Raw genomic sequence first — 20,426 nt, 5'->3', positions numbered from 1 at the left:
GGCTGTTAAACCAGTAACAATTACTCAGTTTATTGAGGATATAAAGCATATGTTTCATTACACTGTGTGAAATGAGAGTTCAAACTGTTGCCTCTCACTCACAGACGAGGATCTGATCAAACACATCCTGACAGATGGACAGAACTTCTTCCCTCAGGCAGATGAAAGTGAGATGGCTGACCTGTAAGTTTGATCCCTGAACGGGAAATTTGATCATGTTTCACTGTGCTTGTGTGAAATTGAATGGACTTACCAGCTTTACTCGAAACATTTGTGGATTTACTCAGGATTTATTTTCTTTTCTTTGTGTGTGGTGTGGTGTGTGTGTGTCAGGTCAAGCATTTTCGGAGATAAGACTGAAGTGATTCTTCTCCAGAAGCTGAATGAGCCTCTTCCTCTTGAATCTGTGAGAAGAGACCCACCAAAAACAGCTTTCACATCAAATACAGGTGTGTGTCTGTGTGTGTGTGTATGTGTGTGTGTGTGTGTGTGTGGCGACATCACGTAAATATAAGTTTCAACTGCCAATTAAAATTAATTTAACATTTAACAAAAATCCCCTCAAATTAAAAAAAAATAAGAGTTAATGTTATTTGTGTGAAATCCTAATACCTCCAGTAGCAATACAATATATTTATAATACATACATTTGGGTTAATGGATAGAAAATTGGAAAGAAATGGAAACAAGAATAAAACCAAACAAAATTCTGTTGATGGAAGATACGTGTGATTTCTTTCACATTGTACACAATAAATGTATATTATAAATATGTATGGAAAGTGACTGAAAACATAATTGGTGCCAGAGCTTTATTCTTGTTGTTTGATAAATTAAAGAAAAGTGGTGTAGTGTCCAATCAAATGTTTAAATTAAATGCACAAAATAATAAACAATGACATTTTGCACAATTACACCAAAACATACAAGTGAGTCCTCTGGTCCTCTTAAATAAAAAAGTAAAAAATGTGATAAATAACTTTTATTTTTTTATTTTTAAGCTAAGTAAGTAAGTAAGTATAATCAGTTTGATAACTTTTAGCCCAGGTCTGTATTGTTGTTGTCTCAGTTGACAAGAAAAGTTAGCAGTTCTGTAATTTCTCCTTGTTTTTTCCTGCTACATTTGTTCAAGATTATTTTATCAAGCAAAATGACAGCAAGGTCGTCCAGTCGATTATAATTTGAATATAGGTGCAAAAACACCTTTCCTCTGCCAATTACTGGAATCTTGAAAACCATCACATCAAAAAGGTCATTACAAAGAAATCCATTTGTATTTCTTTGTAAAAGGTCATCCGAAAGTTGTTTTCCCTCATAGATCAATTATGTGCAAACTGTTATGCTGTTGCTCTGCATGCTTTGCTCTTTGGCTGGATTAGTGACATGTAAATATATATATTTTTTCTTTTTCTTTTATGACTTTAAGACTTGTAACTCATTAGGTAAAGAAGAAAGATTATTAGTGAGTGAGACTGTGTTACTTTTATTCAGTAATGAGCCCAGTGCTGGCGGCTCTGTGTCTGAGACATTATAGTTATGTTTTGATGTGAGTATATCCATATCCATCATTTGATGTGAGTATATCCATCATGCTTTCATTTTGGTGCCTGTATGTTTAATAAGCAAAACAAATCCTTTGTTGTCCAAGAGAGAAATAATTGAGCTTGACACTTGTCTCATCTCGTCTCAGTCTAAAGTTCGTTTAGACATGATTTATTCTTGGAACTTGATTGATTTGTGAGAAATGTTATTCATCACATATGGCTTTGTGGCTACTTGACAAGACTAGAACTTACTTAGGGGAGTGTCAAATGACCTTCAAAGCCTTCAGAAAAACTATTAAAATGCAAATCCTCTACATTTAAATAGTTAATACTGCGAATTAAAAAATGATATACTCTTAGAGGTCTCAGCCTTTATGTTTGACTTTTTATTGTCTGATCATTGTTTTATCTCTGGGACCTTCATCTCCTCTCTGGTTCTTTCATTTCACTTTTCGTCAGTATTTCCTCTCACAAAATTGTTTTAAATCCCTCCATCCCTGGATCCTTCCTCTTCCTCTCCAGTTGTCACAGACGTGTGTCGTCCCAGACGGTTTCCTCCCTGGTGTGGACGTGCCGCCCTGTGGGGCAGCTGGGCGGGGATCGCTCTGGCCAGCAGTGTTTCCATTTGGGCGGGCCACGGGTTGAGTCAAAATGTGGCCATGATGTGGCTCATCTCCTGTTTCGCCAGTTTCTTGTGCTCCTGCCTGCTGTTGGAGCCAATTAAGGTACACGCAATGCACATTTCTTATTGGAGATGCTAGTTCATGTAGTATTTTCTGTATTTACATTGTGTTTCACGTTTTTAAATATACAATTCGCAGTAACAACTTTATAAGTTGATATTGTGTTTAGAGCTTGTTGTGCTGCCCCCATGTGGCCAGAAAAAACATAGATTTAAAAAATACAAAACTGAAACACTAAAGATGATTTAAAAATGTGTGAAAGCTGAAACGCAGACAGTCTGCTCTGGAATACACACCCAAAACATCTTCTCACTAAACTCCCATTTGGCTGCAGTTATGTAAACACTTCTCAATTTAGTTTGTCATGTTTTCACAAGTTCCCAAGCCCTAACGGCTCCGTCGTCCTGCCCGCTCTGTCCCACAGGTGTTTTGTGAGGCAGTTTATTACGTAGTATGTGTGCAACGTCTGCGTCCGGAGGACCAGGATGTACTGGTGGAGTTCCCCCGGGTGGAGAGAGTGGTCCAACGGGTCCCCAGGGTGAGACCGCCACAAGGCTTCGCTCTGTCCCAGGCTCGACACCAAGCCCGCAAGGTCCACATGCTGCACACCATGTTGAAGGTGAGCCAGAAAGACATGCACACGCAAAGTTAAAAAAGTCTCTTCATCTTTACCATGTTGTTGTTGTACGGCTCTATTTGTTAACCAAATTGTTGGCTCTGATTTTCAGAACTTCCTGGTTTACATGTTTTTCCTGTTGGTGGTCTTGCTTCTCAACTACTCTGACTCGGCCAAAGACACACACGGCCTGAGACTGCGCACTCAGCTGCAACAAGCACTACACACACCTGATTACCACAACATCAGCAGGTATACGCACGCACACAGATAAATTGAAGATATTTTGGTGGTGCAATCAAATCAATGGAACACATTAACTCAGACCTTTTAAGTTTAGCATCACAATTTTCCAGAGCGACTCCTGCTTGTCTACTTGCAGGACTTTTTAGGCAAACACAGTTTGAAATTATTAAAAAAAAAACTGACTGAGCCCCAGTTTTCTCCCCTGTGTGCTTTTAAGACTTGAGCTGGGTGTGTTATTGTATTCAAACCAAAATAGAACAAGAGTGGAAAAAATTGGTTCAAGCAAACTGTGTCTATAACTCTTGTTTATTTAAAATAAAACAGATCCAGAGAGTCTTTTAGTCATCCTGTGCGCACACTTTTTTTTGTCCACTAATGTTGCACATGACGAACACACAATGTATATGTATTTTTCTAAATCTTTATTTTATTTTTTTTTTCTTGTAGCCGAGATGATATCCTGGTGTGGCTGAATGAGTCCCTGTTGCCACGGCTACTGGATGACTCTGCCCTCTTGAGAGACACAGGAAGTGTGTTACTCGGCACATTGAGGCTCCGTCAAATCCATGACACACCAGGTGAGATTGAAATGTGGTTACTGTCTTTCCATTGATCTGACAGAGAACTTGGCTAACTTGGCTTGAGTCTGCTCTGAGCACATGAAAAATATATGTTTTTGGAGATTGGATTTTCTTTGCAGACAAAGACAAAGAGAAACTGCTACTCCAGTGGACATTATTATTACCATTTCTGGACATCTGCTTGCTGAACTTGGGAGAAGTTATAAATTATTGCAATTTAATTTTCAATTTGATCTTGTTAAAACTTGACTTTGTTCCACTTGCAGGTGATTCCAGGACAGGAGACAGTATCTGGGGAAAGGGTTGGGTTACATCTCCAGTTAAAGGTGCCGAGAACTTCACTGCTTTCAGGGCTCGCGACACAAACTGGTAAGGAGAGGTTTGAAAACCTGCCTCAGTCAACTTGTAGGTCAGATTGAGTATCTGTTTAACATTTGGTTGTCATTAATATGTCTATGTTTTCTCCTCTGTGTCTACTCCCTCTTGTTTTTCTAGGGTGTGGCGTTTAGGTCAGGTGGGGGTGAATAACAGCAGAGATGTTGTGCACCAGCTGAACAGAAGCCTGGTGGAGGCGTCTTCCTCCCTACAGCAGCTGCAGCAGCTGCACTGGCTCGACTACAGGTAGTGAACATGGGAAGACAGGATAGAAAACAGTAGAAAAAAACTCCTAAAAACACCCCCATTGCATTGCCAGAAAATAAATACATAACAGGTCAAGGCAATAAAATCAATAAAAACTCTATTATCTAGTATTTTTATGCCCTTTCACCCCAAGTTTATGTAAGTTTAAGAGGAGTTTACTAACTGATCTCACTCACCAAAGTCAAGGGGCCGGATGCAAGGGAGTAGAAACCAATGTGCATGTACACACTATTTCACAATAATAAAACAAAACAGAATTATGCATACTCGTGGCCTAAAATTCCTTAAAAATCTGGAGTGGAATTTGATTCTCCCTGAAGTGCAGTTTGTCTTGCAGCCTGCAGTCGACAAAAAGTTGCACATGAAAACATTCAAATAAAAGCTAGAAAACAATTCAGTAAAGAATGTGCTAAGAATGTGGGCCGTCTTTCAGCAATTGTTCTGAGAGTAATAACGGATGGGATAAACAAAAGCTTAATCCTGTTACCACATTTGGTATTAGGTTGCAAATATTCAGAGGGGAGCAACTGAAAAGTCAATAAAAAGTGTGGCGGAGGTCTCTAACGGCACACTTAACTGTGTGTTTTTAAAAAAACTGAGTTAGTTATTTCTCATATGAAATGAAACGTCCTGTGATAGAAACACTCATCTTAAATAAGATCAATAAAATATTAAAATTGGTTCCAAAACAGAGAGGTAACCAAAACAGGGAGTGAAATATCTCGACTCCTGATCTTATCACAGTCCATTAAGTGTGTATTTCTTTGTGTGTGTGTGTGTGTGTGTGTGTGTTCACAGAACCCGTGCTGTGTTTGTGGAGTTCTCGCTCTACAACATCAACACAAACCTCCTGGCGGTCTTCTCCTTCCTGTTTGAGTTTCCAGTTTCTGAGCGTGCCCAGTCCAGCTTTGAGCTCCTTGTCATAAGTCTATGGCCAATCACAGGCCTGGACCTGCAGCTCCTTCTCATGGTAAGTTCAAAATCTACCGACCTCCCACACCCGAATCCTTTCCCCTGTCCTTGTTGGCAACTAACCATTTTAGCTTTGTGGTTTCCTGTTTTCCAGATTGTTCTCCTCGCCCTGGTGTTGTATTTCCTGGTGCGGGGGATCTTGGGTTTCATCAGAGAAGGTTATGTGTACTTGTTGTCGGCCTGGAGGCTCCTGGGCATCTGCAAACTGGCTCTGGCGGCGTCTGTGTGTGGGCTGCACCTGAGCCGCTGCACCATGGCCACGCAGCAGTGGGCGTCGCACCTGAAGCACCCGCGGGACACTTTCACAGACTTCTACCCTCTGGCCAGACAAAGTCAGATGTACACAGTCATGTCCGCCTTGCTGCTGTTCATACTGGTGCTCAAGGTAAAAGGGAAAGGCCAAGGGAAGCAAAGCTAACTCTAATTATATCTTTTTTCTACAATTTTCATATATTTTTTAAGTTGTCGGCTACATTATTAAGCCTTTTTGACAATTAAACTATATATTTGTGACCCAAAGATTGACATATTCAGTAAGAACAAATGACCTTAAAGCTGAGTGCCACAGAGAGGGTAGTTATTTTTTTCATGTGATTAGGTGGTAAGGAAAATAGCTGCATTCTTGTAAACACTAACTTCTTAGTCCAACCTATAGTACTTGCTGTAGTTGTATGCACGACCCCAGTGAAGCCCTAAATTGTTCCCAATGTGTATAGATCATGTAAAATGCAAGTATCTGGACAAAAGTATCAGATTAATAAATGTAACAGCTGGTGATCTTGCTTCTCTGGTGGCCAAAACTCTAAAAAACATGGTCCAAGTTGTAATAAATTGGAAGGTTCCATTTAAAAATGTTCTCCCCCTCTCTCTCTCTCTATCTGGTCATCCAGGCATCCCACCAGTTGCGGTTCCTCCGAGAGTGGGCTGTGTTTGGCAGAGCTCTGCGGCGCTCAGTCTGGGAGCTGCTGGGAGTCTCCCTGGCCTTACTGCTGTTGGTGCTGGCTTACTCACACACAGGACACCTGGTCAGACTTTTTCTCTTGTCTGTTCCTTCTGTTCCTCTCTCGCTGAGCCTCTCCCACACACAACATAATGTAAACATTAATATAATACACAATGTGCCAAAACCAAACCTCATCCAGCCCACATTTTGCTTCAGTCTGTCCAGTAAGTGTTTCATTGTCGTGCTTACTTCTTTACAATCAATGACAAACAGCAATGAGCCTTCACTTTAGCGGGTGACAGTATGACAACATCCATCCATCATCTGTAACCGCGTATTCTCATCAGGGTCACGGTGGGGCTGGAGCCTATCCCAGCTGATTTAGGGCGAGAGGCAGGGTACACCCTGGACAAGTTGCCAGCCCATCACAGATACTCACACAGAGAGACAAACAACCATTTACACTCACATTTACACCTACGGGCAATTTAGAGTCACCATGTAACCTATGAAGGGCATTGGGAGGAAGCTGGAGTACCCGGAGAGAACCCACACAGACACGGGGAGAACATGCAAACTCCACACAGAAAGACCTCAGCCGAGGTTCAAACCAAGAACCGTTGTGCTGTAAAGGCAACAGTGCTAACTGCACCCCTGTACCACAATATGACAATATGACAACATACCTGATTACCTAATTTACCTCATTTTGAGGATAACATATATAATGCCAGAGAAAGATTACAGAACACGTTCACCAGTGAGCCTTCCCTCTTCTCCACAGTTCTCCACTAGAATTTGAATATGACTGATGTTTTTGTTTTTTTGGCCTTTTCAATCTTTATTTGATAAAGTGGAGAGAGAGAGATGGGGAATGACATGCAGGAAAGAGCCACAGGTCAGATTCGAAACCCTGAGCTTCCACAGCAAGGACTGAGCCTTCACACATGGGGCAGCTGCTCTACCAACTGAGCTAAACACCGTCCCGACCAATGGTTATTTTAAGTAGAAATGTGAGAAACCTTGTTTCAAAAAGTAGCCTTCATTCATTAGACCACATCTGTAACCTATTTCCGAACTTAACTTTGCAAAACGCAGCTCTAACCAGCAGCTTTAAAACCAGAGCAACAAATACTGGAACTTTACGTCATCGGGTTAAAATTTCACTTTAGACAACTTTTTCTTTTTCTTTTTTTTTTTTTTTTCCACAACATTTATACACCATCACTTTGAGGAGAAGAGACACACAGACACAAACATAACACATCTCTTTTTTGTCACAAATTCTCTTTCCTTCTTTCTTTGGAATGTGAGTTTCAGATAAGCTAGTCAACATCTTGTAGCTATTAGAGATGGATTGTGTCTTCCATTTAAAAATTCTCAAAAGTAAAGTATGATTCTGCTACTGTATATTTTGACCCAGATGAACGCACGGAGCAGTAAAATAAGCTGCTGTAAGCTGACAAACGACAGCTTTCACTTTTTTAGATTTGTCCAGTGTTGCCTGTTTTAAACTTTCCTTCCTCTGTCTCCTTGACTCCAGCTCTTCCACTCTGTACTGGACGGCTACGGCAGTGTGAGCTCTGCTTGTCTGTCTTTGTTGGGTGCCGGTGGACGTGGTCTGCTATCATGGCGTCCTAGCTGGACCACCACGGGTCCCTCTAGCACCATCTCCTCGCTGGTGTTTCACGCAAGCTTCGCGATACTTCGGCTGGTGTTGCTGTGGCTGGTTACTTCTGTGTTACTGAGAAATTACCGGCGCGCACGGGCAGAGCTGTACCGTCCTGCTGTGGATCTCCAAGACTACGAGATGGTTGAGCTGTTCCTCAGACGACTCAAAATGTGGATGGGACTCAGCAGGGCCAAGGAGGTACATGTCCTGTTTCATATCTACCTGTTCTGGGAAGAAACTCAATAGTTGTATCTAGTCTTTTTGAAATGTACTCTTTTGTCCTCTTTCATCCTCAGTTTCGTCATAAGGTGCGTTTCGAGGGTATGGAGCTCCCACCGTCTCGTTCATCCTCCACCAGCGACTGTAAGTCCCTGTGCTTGCCACCGCTGGACGGTCCCGACTCGCCTCCCACCCCAGACAGTGTAGATGCAGGCTCTGAGGCCTCGTGGCGACCAGCCTCCTCCAGCCCTTGCAGCCTGACAGAAGCCCCGGGGATCGGCCTGGGACTCGGGCTGGGCCTGGGTTTGGGGCTTGGTCCGGGAGTGGTGATGGGTAGTACCAGCTGGAGGGAGAGAGCAGAGACTGAAGCCTCTCTGAGGAGGCTCCTCCCCACCCTTGACGCCCTGCTGCAACAGCTTGACCGTGTCACCATGGCAACAGAGGATCTGTACCACATTGAGTGCAGACTGGAGCGAGCCCAGAGGAAAAGGAGGCGTAGAGGGAGAGAGAGAGGAGGTGGTGGGCAGGGAGGGAGGAGTGAGGGAGGACAGAGAGCAAAGGGGGAGGACAAGGACTCTGCCGCATGGAGAGAACGAAAGAGTGGCAAAGAAAAACACAAAGGGAGCAAAAAGGGGAAAAAGACGGATAGAAGTGAACCTCCAAAGGATTCTGGAAACACTGTTGCCAACCCCAGAAAGACTCTAGCAGCTACACCTGTTCCTTTTTTAAAGCCCAGACCAACTTCTGCCACTACACACACACCTGCTCCTCAATCATCAGCCAAACCTTCAGTCAGCGCACCTCCACCTACACCAGTCACAGATAAATCTGCCCCTGACTCATCCTCTCTCCCTGTCTCATCAGTAAACACTCCATCTTCCCACATCCCACTGCCCAAAACACCCACTGCACCTCCATGTACCCCTGCACTTACCCCTTCCTTGCCATCTACCCCTGCCACTACACCCATTAGCCGGGACTGGGACCCACCAACAGAGAGAGAGACCCTCACTTCCTCCAGCTTGTTCAACCACCCAGCTCACACTACCACCATTCCTACACGCAAGCGAAAACGCAAACCCCCACCCCTCAAGAACAAGGTGCATCCCAACCTAGACAGGCACGGCCCTGGACACCCCAAATCCTGAAGGACTCTGGAAAGATGGACAAACACAAGTGAAAGTTGGAGAAAAAGAATGCGAGAGTAAATGTTGGGTTAAGGACGAGAGGAGGACGGGGCCAGCTGGTTTTGTCCCCAGGTGCCCCTCTCTAAACCCAGGGAAAGAAGAGAAAACAATAGATGGGAAAGTAAGAGAAACAAGCACAGGAAGGAAACAAGAAGAATCACAGAGACGGTCAGTTTGGGGTTTTGAAAGATGAACAGAAAGCAATAAAATGAGACTTTGCAGGTTTATAAGCAGTGATCCGTCCAAAGCCCTGTTCAGTTCTCTCAAGAAACAAGGTGCAGGCCACCAGATGCTAACTGAGCTGGTTTAGTCAACATTGAAAATATTGAATAACATTGAAATACTCCTATTCTTTATTTCCCCCCAGACTAAAACTGATCCCCGATCCCGCGTGACCCTGGAGGTCACGTGGGGGTCACTGACAAGAGCACATGAACGTGCTCACCTGAGGACTTAACCAACTGAAAGCAGACAATGCAATCAGTCTTTTTGTGTATCTCAGAAAAATTGTGTCCATTTCTCAGTTATTGTTGTCTGTCTACATATTTTTATATTTTATATTTTGGTCACCATGGGTACTGTTTGTGGCCGGTCTGAAAATAATCTTTTTTTTTTTCTTTTCTTTTTTTTAATGGATCCACAGATATACGCACACGCAGGTACACACATGCATAGAAATAACACTGTAGGTACAGACACGCTAATGTGCCGCACACTTCAGCCCACTGAGGTACAACAAAAACAAACAAAATCAAGCATACACGCATACACACACACACACACACACACACACACACACACACACATGAGGTTGTTGGGATCCCAGCAGCCTGTTCTTCAGGGTGCAGATATACAAAGTCTAGTATGGAGAAATTAAAACGATACAAGGAGCGACATGGAAGAGGCGCAGCAAGTGGTAGTAGCACAGAACCAAGTAGGGGTGTTAGCATGAAGAGTGAAAGACAAAGAAGGATGAAGATGGTGCTCAGTGGAGAAGTTTGGTTGTAGAGTAAGGATTTGGCTTTTGCTTATTCAGGATCAAACAGTCACATGTTCTCCCATCATAAAGCTATAATGACTCCCCAGTCTGATTTTCAAAATGTATTTTTTAATGTGTTGTGTTCAATATGGTTGTGATTTAAAAGCACTTTTTTGTTCTGATTGTTGCAGATTGTTTCTTGGTGAGGTGTGGTGTAAAATAATAAGCTTGGTGTCCAAACCAATAGAGAAAGCTTCACTCATACTGTATCTTAACTATAAACGTTGCCAAAGCTTTTGCATCATTTATGCATTCCAAGTTTTCTTTTGTTTTTTTTTTACCATGTCAAGTAATTAATTCATTAATTTTGTACTTAGCACTTTATTTCCTAACGGAGCTGATATCCAATGCCATATTTAACACTCATGTGTCAAGTTTTCATTTCATATCTTAAAAGTTACATTATAGAAGCATCCTAATAAGTATTATCAAGGTGTTGAAGCCATAGTTAGTAGTTGTGTTGTTGTTATTTTATGTCTTATTTTGATCAACTTACGTACTTCCTGTGTCCAGTGGGCAGATCTCAGGGAACCCACCTTTTTTTTCCCCAAAACCTAGAAAAACAACCAGAAAAACCAAAACTAGGGGGCAAAGTAGGTGCTTTTAATAATCTAAGGAAATTTTATTATTTTGTGGTTAAATCATTCCACTGACTTTCAGCCTGTTTTAGACCTCAGTTTCGTTCTCACAGCCAAAAACTCGTGTCGGTGATGAGTTTTTAAAAAGGATATGAAAAAGGGCTGATGTTTCAGAGGTACTTTCGGGCATACCAAAGAAGCCCCTTTTTCCTCTCTCTTCCACTCAAACTCCACCATTACACAACAAAAAAAGGTCCCACTTCATCTGTGTGTGTATGTTTCTGTATATATTGGTGCTTTGTGGTGTATATATTTTTGCTTTTCACGATCAGTATTGTTTGTTTGCTTCAGTGACATAAGTATAGGTCAAGCACTGGTGTTGCAAACCCCCCCTTACACACAGTTTGTTTTTTTACATTTCTCCAGTCTAACTGAAGCACTACAGCCAAAGCTATCAATCTATTTAATACAAATCTCTGTTCACAATATGCCACTTACAAACCACAGGAGGTTCAGCAGTCAACAGTTAACACCTCCACTGGCCTTCATATCTCTGCTCTGTGTATAGTGTTAACAAGGTAGTGCCAAAGCCTTCTTGTCCTCTAGCTGTCTCATTTGTGTGGTCGATGCATTTTGGTTTTACAAGTTTGTCTTTGAAACATTTGTCTACGCTCTTCTTTGTATCTCATCTGTATTTTGCAGTGTAGCACGTCTCCTGCTTTTGCACTTGACAAAGTCAAATAAAGAGTTTGACAGCTGAACTGTGCATAATGAAATGGTTATTGTGTCCAGTGTTCAAACAGTCAAATCAAACAGTATAATGGTCATTCTCCTGTACTTTGCTATAGATGTGTATACACATATACTGTATATATAATCGGCCATGTATATGGTCTGCAATCTGCAAGCTGTCACTCAAAGAGCACAAACACAAAAGCTTTTTCGTGTTTACTCTTTATTCCACACACATATTTACACACAAACACACCCTGCTCTCAAATGTAGTGTTCTGTACAACTTTACTCATGTTGCACATCAGAAACATTTTGATTAGACCTTAAAAGTGCAAAGCATTAGCATTTCAAAAATCTTTGAAAAAAATGCAGTAATTACTGTCTTCACGTATCAATACTTCATCACAAAATAAGCCTTTATAATACCATGAAGCTTGTAGGTTTTCCAATACAAAGTCCCGATCGGTTCTAAGTCATGTTGACTTCTCCCACGCAGAGAGGTGAAAGTAAACTTCACCTCCGCTCTAAGGCAGGTGTGTGCGTGTCTTGCGCGTGCGTCTGTGTGTGTGTGTTTGTCTGCTCAAACAAAATCTGTGAAATCATCCACTGTTGACACAAGTCTTTTCCTCTGCCCAGAGGTTTCTGGATTTGCTGCTGGAGTGCTCTGCTGAAACGACTTGTTCTGCTGGGTGTGTCCCTGGGTCAGCGATATGCCGGGGGTCGAGCGAGACTGAATGTCCTCCTGGGCCTGAGCCAGAGCACAGAGACGGCAAGGGTGGATGAAATTTATGAGGGGGAAATTGAAAAATATCATGAAGTGATGAAGGAGAACGATTTATTTCTTTGTCTGCTTTGCTTACCCTGGTCCTGATCCTCTTAATGTGCCGTAATCTGGCCAGCCACTTTGAAGCATAAGCATCAGAGGGATTGGCTCTGTACTGATGCACCAAAGAGGCCATCTGCAGGTAGACAAAGAGGAATGAAGTGTATGTGTGTGAGTGTGTGTGTGTGACGAGGTGTGAGAGGAAGAGATAAGGGGAAAACTTACATTTGCATGCAGAGCCATCTGTCTGACTAAGAGTGGAAGATTGCGGTCTGAAACAATTTTTGCCACTGTTGTGTCTACCAACCCCTCCAGGTCTGAAAATGCAAGAGAAATAAGAAGTAAGTTAAATACAGCGACACGGAACGAGACCAGAAAAAAAAAACACAGACACACACACATCAACTCACCTTTGCGGCATTGTAGGGTGACCAGGTTACATTCATAATCCAGTGGTTTTATAATGACTTCAACAAAGTTGAACTGACCCTGATGGGATAGCATAAGTAAGTATACTGCAGATTTCACACACTGACAATGCATGCGTATGTGTGCACGCGTACCTTAATGGTGCCCAGTTTGTACTCCTCTCCAGAGTCATTGTACACCACCATAACAAAATCGTTACCGATGTGACGCTTCTTGTTGCAGCAGCCCTTGTCGCTCTCCCTGTTTGGCATCAGTGTGGCTATATGGAAGATAGCTGCAGAGACACGATCTCATTAATAAGCATGCTGGAAAAGATTATTCAATTAGCATAAATGAGACACTTTTCCCCTCGGACACATGCTCAGCTCACCCTGCATGATATCATCATGCCAGCAGTAGGTGAACTCTCCGTCGTCTCCGTACTGGTCGAGTCCTCCGAGAAAGATCTGGTCAGGGTCGCAGTCTTTCAGATGGATTAATTTGCCCAGGCCCGTTAGGAAGGCAGCGTATCTGTTTGAACCGTACTCATTTGACAGGATGGCGACCTCATTACTAACCTGAAGAGAGTGTAAAGGATGAAGTCAGAGAGTATAGGAATAATTTGTCTGGAATATTCAATATAGGCAGCACTCAGTCGTGCGCTCACCTGACCAGCTCCTACAAACACCACTCCGATCTTATGGGTGTCATAAGGAGGCATCTGGTCCAGAACCTTCACAGCACGGTCAATCACCTGCCACAGAGAATAAACACTATAAACAACGGCGTATAAAAACCCACGGGTGCAGATTTCACACCAGCCAGAAGTCAACCAACCTGAGTTTTGGGCAGCAGCAGGGGCTTGTTGGCTTCATTTCCAAAGAAAGGCGAGTGGTAGAGCTGGAGGAAGACAAAGCTAGTGGAGGACGAAATAAGTAGACAGTGTCAGAAATAAAGGTTAAAACCCACGAGATATTTAAAACACAGATCACAGATGTGTGATCCACAGGCATCATATTCAGAAATATCTACGCGTTATTAAAATACGAATCAAGAAATGTAATAAAAATATGAGAAAACACACAGCTACGTTTAGATTATATTGCATTCCAGGTTTTAGAAAGCACCTGATAATCTCGCACCCTTTCAGATCACCTCAAACAAACAATCTTTCTATTTTAAACTGGGTTGTAATTAAAATTCTTCACTGGCAGGCTGCCACTTTATATTACAGCGGTGGAGCTGACATTAGCTTTCAGAGTTGGGATGATACATTGCGTCACTTATTCGGCAGAAAGAGGCTGCAGTAGTACCTGGGGCTCAGTCCAGAGATCTTCTCAGTGTTGCTGGGTCCGGGTCGACTGTGGTACGAGTCCCTCTCGGTCCTCCTCTCCCTCCTGGAGGAGGGGGCGGATACAGAGATGGTGTGACCACGGGGTCGGTGACCCCCGCCTGGGGAGATAGGTCCAGGTTGCGCCGGTGCTGCTGGAAACTCCAACCTCAACCTTGCTCCTCCACTCTGAGATGACACTACACCTGGGCCTTCACCCGCTTGACTCTGACCTCCAACCCCATTAACGTCCCCCCCTGCACTTCCCTCCACCTTCTCTTTCTCAAAAGTAGGCTGCTGGGGCTGAGGCTTGCCGTCTGAGGGCGCTCTGGGCCACGACGTGTCTCCTGGAGCAGTCTCAGACTCCATAGCGGCCTTGGAGAAGGCTTCAGGTAAGGTTTGGAGCTCAGGGGAGGAGCTGGACTTGTTTAGTCCGTGACCCTGGGACTGAGTGTGGGTCTGGAACGGAAGTTCAGGGCCTTGGCTGCCTGGGGTGGATGGGCCTTGAGTGGGCTGATCAATGGGAATAGCTCCTTCACTTACTTCCTCCAGTGTTGATTTTTCATCATCCTGACTAGAGGTGGAGGAGGACTGAAGGAGAAAGATTAAAAGATTAAGAAGAAGCTGACTTATAAAAGATCCGAATTCACCAGAGTACACCAACTACCCACCCTGCTGAGTGTTCCGGGCGGTGGGGTCTTTGTGAACTTATCCGCAGACATAAAGATGGGATCGGAGGGCATTGGCTCAAACTCTTCACTCTCCAGCCAATCAGATGGGGTGTTTGCGGCAGCAACCCCTGAGCCCTCCTCCAGCACCACTACAGAGTCTACAGCAGGACAGAGCAACAACCACGTGGATTACAGGTGGCAACATACACAAACTGAAGTAACCCCACCCAACCACACCCACACCCACACACAGCATTGTCCACTATTAGTTAGACAGACATAAAAGCATACAGAGGTGTAAGACCCCCAAAAATAAACATCAACACTTTCATTACAGGTGTCAGTAGTAATTTTAACACCTCACACACATTCTCCATTTAAGTTCGTAATAAGTGAAATGAATCATGGTTCAGGTTGATTAAACAAACTCAAAGGCAGGTGGGTAGACACAAACATGAACAGATTAAGATCACGACCTTCAGGTAAATCCAACCTACAAACACTGAGATCAGAGACAAAGACAAAGATCAATGCAGCAGGCAGCTTCTATCCATCACTGCTTCATCTACTTGACTTTTCCAGTCAGGACGCATGCATCTGTTTGGCTGGTTTTGCTTTTGGTTATCTCGGCCCAAACACACCACAGCTACTGCAACAGCAGCCCAGACCAGGCCCTCAAAGTGCTGCGCCTCCCAAATAACACTCTCCCAACACTCGGAGGAGGAGGAGGAGGAGGAGGAAGAGGAGGAGGAGGAGAAAAAGAAGGAAAAGATATGTGAACATTATGTGTCTTTGACACTTGAGTGTCAAAACTTGCGCTGTAAATTTCTTGATCGCCCCACTGGTCTACCAGTAAGGCAAGGAAGAGCATATTAGTTGGATGAGGTCTGGGCTTTCCTGTTGATAACATCAGAAGGTCAAAGGTTAAAAAGGTCAACTTGGGAGTATATTTCAGTGACAACAGAGTTAGAGAAGATGATTAGAAAGGGAAAACCGATCACAGAAGGCGTCAAAAAATAAATCATGATCCATCTTTCGGTGTCATTGGACTGACTGATCCAAGTGTAGGCACGTTGTCAGCATCGCTTGGCGAGGACCCCCCCTCCCGTGTTAATAGAGGACTGATGGGTAAAAGCAGGAACACTAAATTCCTTCACTTGCACAGGTTTCGAGTACAAAACAGCAGGTCTTAAGCACAACTGAGTTATCTGATCGGAGAGGGATGCAAAATGGACAAAGACATTCCCTCAGTTACAATTAAACGAAAAGATCAACATTACGGAAAACACAACAAACAACTCATTTACTTGAGATGGATGAAATGAAAAAATGGATTCAACTCAGTCTCAGTGTGTTTGCATAGCAACACTTAGAAAAGTCACTGAAGCTGGAGCCAGGAAAGAGTTAGCATAGCATAGTCTAGCATAGCATGGCAGTAAACATGCAATGAAATGTATGTTAAGTTTTCTGTACAAACAAGATTTAATTAGTGAGGACAAGGTAGGCAGATTTTGTTATCTTTGGACAGAGTTTCCACCTGCTGACCAATGCTAAGCTAACCAACTGCTGAGTCCAGCTTCATATTGAATGGGAGCGGGAGAGGGATATCTATCATCTCATCCAATCAAAAAAGGGAATAAGTCCCAAAATGTCAAACTATTTATTAGGGAAACATTATTTCCTACACTGTTAATAGCAGGTAGGAGATAATGTAAGTCTTTCTCCGACAACATTTCTAACTTACAGTAAAGGGGATATCATAAAAGCCATGTGATGATCAGATATCGTTTCCAGTTTGTGCTAGCAGACCACTGCATTGTGCAAGTGAGGAGAAATACACTACACCAGGTGTTGTTTCTGGAGGGGAGGGGGGGGGCACACATGTGGTGGACGGTACCTGCCCAGGAAATGCTCCTGTGCAACCTGCCAGGGGCTGGAGAGCCTGGGGGGGCAGAGCCCGAACCTAGAGACCAGAGAGAGCCGCCAACTGCAGGCGGGACGCAGCGACAGGTCGGTGGCACATGACGCCACATAACACAGCGCAGCCCAATCACAAAACCAGCATGGTGGTGAGGATGAAAAAAAAAACACACACTAATGAGAACATGGGGGAAAAAATCTCAAAGGCAATGAGAAAAATATTGAAAGGAAGAGTGGAGAAAAAAGATCATGAAGTTAAGAAAGAGTAAATTTGAAGATAATTGGAGGCAGGCGAGCCTCAGAGCAAGAGAAAAAAAAAAGATATTTGACTCATAAAACAAAATTATGTCAAAGCAGTGATCTAAGCAAATCCAAGTTCTCTCTCCTCAGACTCACCGGTGTTGGAGCGCTGAATCAAGTTTGCCTTCCCCCCGACGCTGCTGTGTGCTTGGGTTAGAGACTCGGAGACTGGGGTTGGTGTAGGAGCAGCAGTGCTGGCGGGAGCGCTGGCTGTCTGGGTAGGAGGCTCCTTCACTCCTTCCATGGCCATGAGGACACTGGAGAGCTCCTGCAACGGCATGTTGCCGAGTTCAGAGGAGAAGGGACTGGGTGGGTTCTCCAGACACATCAGCCAGCTCGTGTTACCTATGACGACACAGACAGACAGAGAGAGACACACACACACACACACACTTTAGATAAATAAAGACAACACAAGGGCTTACTGATAAATTAAATGGACAAAACCTACATAAAAGTGCATTGCATGCTTTAGAAAATGATGTGAGCCTCAAGTTCAACAATATTAATAAAGACCAAAATCAACCACACAGCTACACAAGCCTCAGAGACTTTGCGTACCAGACGGTCTCCGAATGAAGATCTCTGCCCAGCCCTGCGTGAGCATGGGGACAAACTCGGCGAGACTCGGGTTGTCTTTGAGCGGTGGGGGAGCAGACGGGGCTGCAGAAGTTGAGGACGGAGGACCCAGACCATCCAGGGTGGAACCAGAGGGGGGAGAGAGCGGAGCAGCTAACTCGCCCTCTGAGGGTGACACCAGAGGACTGAGACTCTGAGCAGGACCAGCACGCAGAGCGTGTCCACCTGGAATCGACAGAGAGAGACAAGAAGGTCATCTCCATCATTATTTGTGTCCTCTCCTATTCAGGCCAGTTTGAAAGAGGAAGCTCATCAATTTTTCTTTAATTATGAATGTCAGCTATAATGGAACATCAGACAGTAATGACATGCTATGTACTGTGCAGAGAGAAAATAATGTGGACAAAAAGACTATAATGACATAAAGGATCATGGTCCAAATGATCCTTTATGCCAGGCAGATCCAGTAACACAAAATCAAAGTACAGATAGACTGATGAAGTAATTTTCCATCTCATTTTCCTTCCAATGTAGTAGGAACAGATATAGACTAATGATAAATAATAACACAAATTTTCATTTACATCAAATGTATCAGATGTAGACAGGAGTGAAGTCGGTTGCGGTCTAAGATGTCGGAGATGTCTACAATGAGATAACACAGGCGGGCACAGATAAAAGCATGGCTGCAAATTTGTGGAGGATAACAGCTTCGGATTATTTCTCATTTCAAAACAGCAGGAACTCATTATACCCACTGTTCAAAACACACACACTGAAAAACGGACTCTGGGAAATATCACTGTTAGCTAACTAGTAGATATGTAGACGTTATTATACAGGAATGTTTGTATGGTCTAAGTTCTATGGGATCAAATAACAATCATGATCCCATCCTAGGTACTGTATCCAAGAATAGAACAAACTATGTTAAAGACTGTGTAAAGGGCATTTCTTTCAAAATACATTAAATATGCTGGAAAAAAGTTGCTGAAAAGACGTGAAAAGACTTTTGAACAATGCATTACTGAAATGTGGAGTTAGAGGTTAAAACAGTTTTTCACATTCAGTGGACACGCCACCACAGTCCTGGAGCTGAAACAAATTTTTACCTGATTTTGACACCTAATTTCATAAACTTGTCAATATTTTTAATCATTCAAATTTGGCTGGGTGGTTAATAACATTTTCTTTTTTGGTCTGACAAACTCAGAACACATTCATTCTAACTTTACATGGATTTTAAGTAAAAAAAGGGGGGCACCTCGCCCATGTTTCTCTCAGTCTTTGAGAAACCCCTCTAAGGTTTCTTAATGCTATGTTTATATTTCAATATTTTAAATAAGTTAGTGAGTTGTGTGAAATAAGGAGAGAGAAGCTGGTGTGTCATTGGATGCAGGTGAATACTTGTTACCTGACATGGAGCGGACTCGTATGCGCGTGGCTCTGTTGTGCTGCTGGCTTGACTGTGACTCCAGTTTGGCTGGAGCTTCTTTGGTCATTCGGGTGTGTAGTGATGGATCGGACCTGTAAGACCAACAAAGAGAGCGAGATGACAAAGCAGCGAGCCAAGTTTCTGCAGCCATGCAAGCAAGATTGTGAGGTAGCACGAAGACACAGAAGGGCTTAGAGCTAAATGCATCATCAGTATTCTCATGCTGATGTTTAGCAGGTATAATCTTTACCATGATCACCATCTTAGTTTAGCATTTAGTGTTCAGTCATAAAGTATCGGACAAACTGAAATGTTGACCTGATGACGCTAAATGAAAAGTCAAAAGAACATGAATCTCTGTGCATAATTTCAATCCATCCAATAGCTGTCAAGATTTTCAGTCTGGACCAACCAAATCATTTCATGTTTTTGGGTCATTCTCCGTGTAAGAGCATGCTTCACCTCGTCATTTCCCCTCCTCCTCCCAGCCGCTCAGCCATGTCCAGCCCCAGCAGCGCTTGCGTTCTGACCCCTCCGCTGGTTGTTATGGTCACCAGCTTGTTGCCAACCAGCCAGGTCATACTGCGACCCCCTGCCAAAAGGAACTCTGCGATGGGAGACCTGAAAGGACAAAAGAAAGTGAGATTCATGACTGCTACAGCCTCGTTCACCATTGTGAAGTGCCAACCAACACCCAAACACACTGATTTAAAAAAAAAAAAGTCTTTGCCAACCTCTTGGGCAGGGCGGAGAAGTTTGAAAAGACATATCGTGCCATCATGTCTAGACAGGTTTCCGTGAGCTCCAGGTGGACTGTCTTCAGCCCCTCGTCTGCCTGAGTGACCGCGTTTTCATCAGCCGAGCCCAGACTGCAGGTGGTGGTTGAGGTGTGCATTCTACAGGAGGAATCAGAGCGATAGTTAAACAGCAGTGAGAAGGCCAGAGGAGGAAGAGGGAGGCACACAGGCTCCAGGTATATATTAACATGTAATTAGTGCACATGGAGACATGCAAGCTCCAATATACAGAGACAGGAAGAATCATAAAAATCACACAAACACACCAATGTTCATGATTCAGTCTATATCACATGCAACACAATCATTTATGTACACACATCATCCATGTGTGTGTATATAAACAATTACACCAACTGTTTTCACACACATAAACGTAGATACACACTGGGACATGGTCTAAGTGTCCTCATGAGCTGTGACACCACGCTGGTTATTTTCCTTCAATGTAAATAAGCTCTGTGAAGGAGCCTGAAACGAATGGTGGAACATGTTTTGATCACCAGT

The 20,426-nt window shown here is 43.4% G+C and overlaps 2 protein-coding genes across 8 annotated transcripts in view; one reads left to right on the top strand and one right to left on the bottom strand.

Moving 5' to 3' along the window:
- The window catches only part of pkd1a (polycystic kidney disease 1a), a 60,995-nt gene extending 49,312 nt beyond the window's left edge, over positions 1-11,683 (top strand). Inside the window, exons 44-56 of the mRNA XM_019260944.2 lie at positions 105-183; positions 334-449; positions 2,067-2,269; positions 2,652-2,846; positions 2,956-3,095; positions 3,537-3,667; positions 3,937-4,039; positions 4,166-4,291; positions 5,111-5,282; positions 5,379-5,669; positions 6,175-6,309; positions 7,771-8,097; positions 8,196-11,683. Coding sequence (XP_019116489.2) covers positions 105-183; positions 334-449; positions 2,067-2,269; positions 2,652-2,846; positions 2,956-3,095; positions 3,537-3,667; positions 3,937-4,039; positions 4,166-4,291; positions 5,111-5,282; positions 5,379-5,669; positions 6,175-6,309; positions 7,771-8,097; positions 8,196-9,266 — 3,089 coding nt within the window. The 3' untranslated portion in view covers positions 9,267-11,683. The remainder of the gene's footprint in view (positions 1-104; positions 184-333; positions 450-2,066; positions 2,270-2,651; positions 2,847-2,955; positions 3,096-3,536; positions 3,668-3,936; positions 4,040-4,165; positions 4,292-5,110; positions 5,283-5,378; positions 5,670-6,174; positions 6,310-7,770; positions 8,098-8,195) is intronic.
- The window catches only part of tsc2 (TSC complex subunit 2), a 37,957-nt gene continuing 28,860 nt past the window's right edge, over positions 11,330-20,426 (bottom strand). For 4 of the 7 annotated variants that reach the window (XM_027283169.1, XM_019260942.2, XM_019260943.2 and 1 more), the window contains 16 exons: positions 19,857-20,018; positions 19,585-19,743; positions 19,102-19,214; positions 17,670-17,912; positions 17,205-17,453; positions 16,786-16,875; positions 14,889-15,046; positions 14,201-14,808; positions 13,725-13,803; positions 13,555-13,641; positions 13,279-13,465; positions 13,043-13,182; positions 12,890-12,968; positions 12,705-12,796; positions 12,517-12,615; positions 12,237-12,404 (listed from right to left, as the gene is read on the bottom strand). In XM_027283169.1, coding sequence (XP_027138970.1) covers positions 12,237-12,404; positions 12,517-12,615; positions 12,705-12,796; positions 12,890-12,968; positions 13,043-13,182; positions 13,279-13,465; positions 13,555-13,641; positions 13,725-13,803; positions 14,201-14,808; positions 14,889-15,046; positions 16,786-16,875; positions 17,205-17,453; positions 17,670-17,912; positions 19,102-19,214; positions 19,585-19,743; positions 19,857-20,018 — 2,713 coding nt within the window. Of the gene's footprint in view, positions 12,405-12,516; positions 12,616-12,704; positions 12,797-12,889; positions 12,969-13,042; positions 13,183-13,278; positions 13,466-13,554; positions 13,642-13,724; positions 13,804-14,200; positions 14,809-14,888; positions 15,047-16,785; positions 16,876-17,204; positions 17,454-17,669; positions 17,913-19,101; positions 19,215-19,584; positions 19,744-19,856; positions 20,019-20,426 lie in introns of all 7 variants that reach the window. The other 3 variants (XM_019260941.2, XM_019260940.2, XM_019260939.2) reach the window with 2 other exon arrangements.

Source organism: Larimichthys crocea, chromosome X, assembly GCF_000972845.2.
Source record: "Larimichthys crocea isolate SSNF chromosome X, L_crocea_2.0, whole genome shotgun sequence".
Classification (NCBI taxonomy): domain Eukaryota; kingdom Metazoa; phylum Chordata; class Actinopteri; family Sciaenidae; genus Larimichthys; species Larimichthys crocea.
The sequence above is the reverse complement of the archived record's forward strand: the minus strand, read 5'-3'. Positions and strand labels throughout refer to the sequence as shown.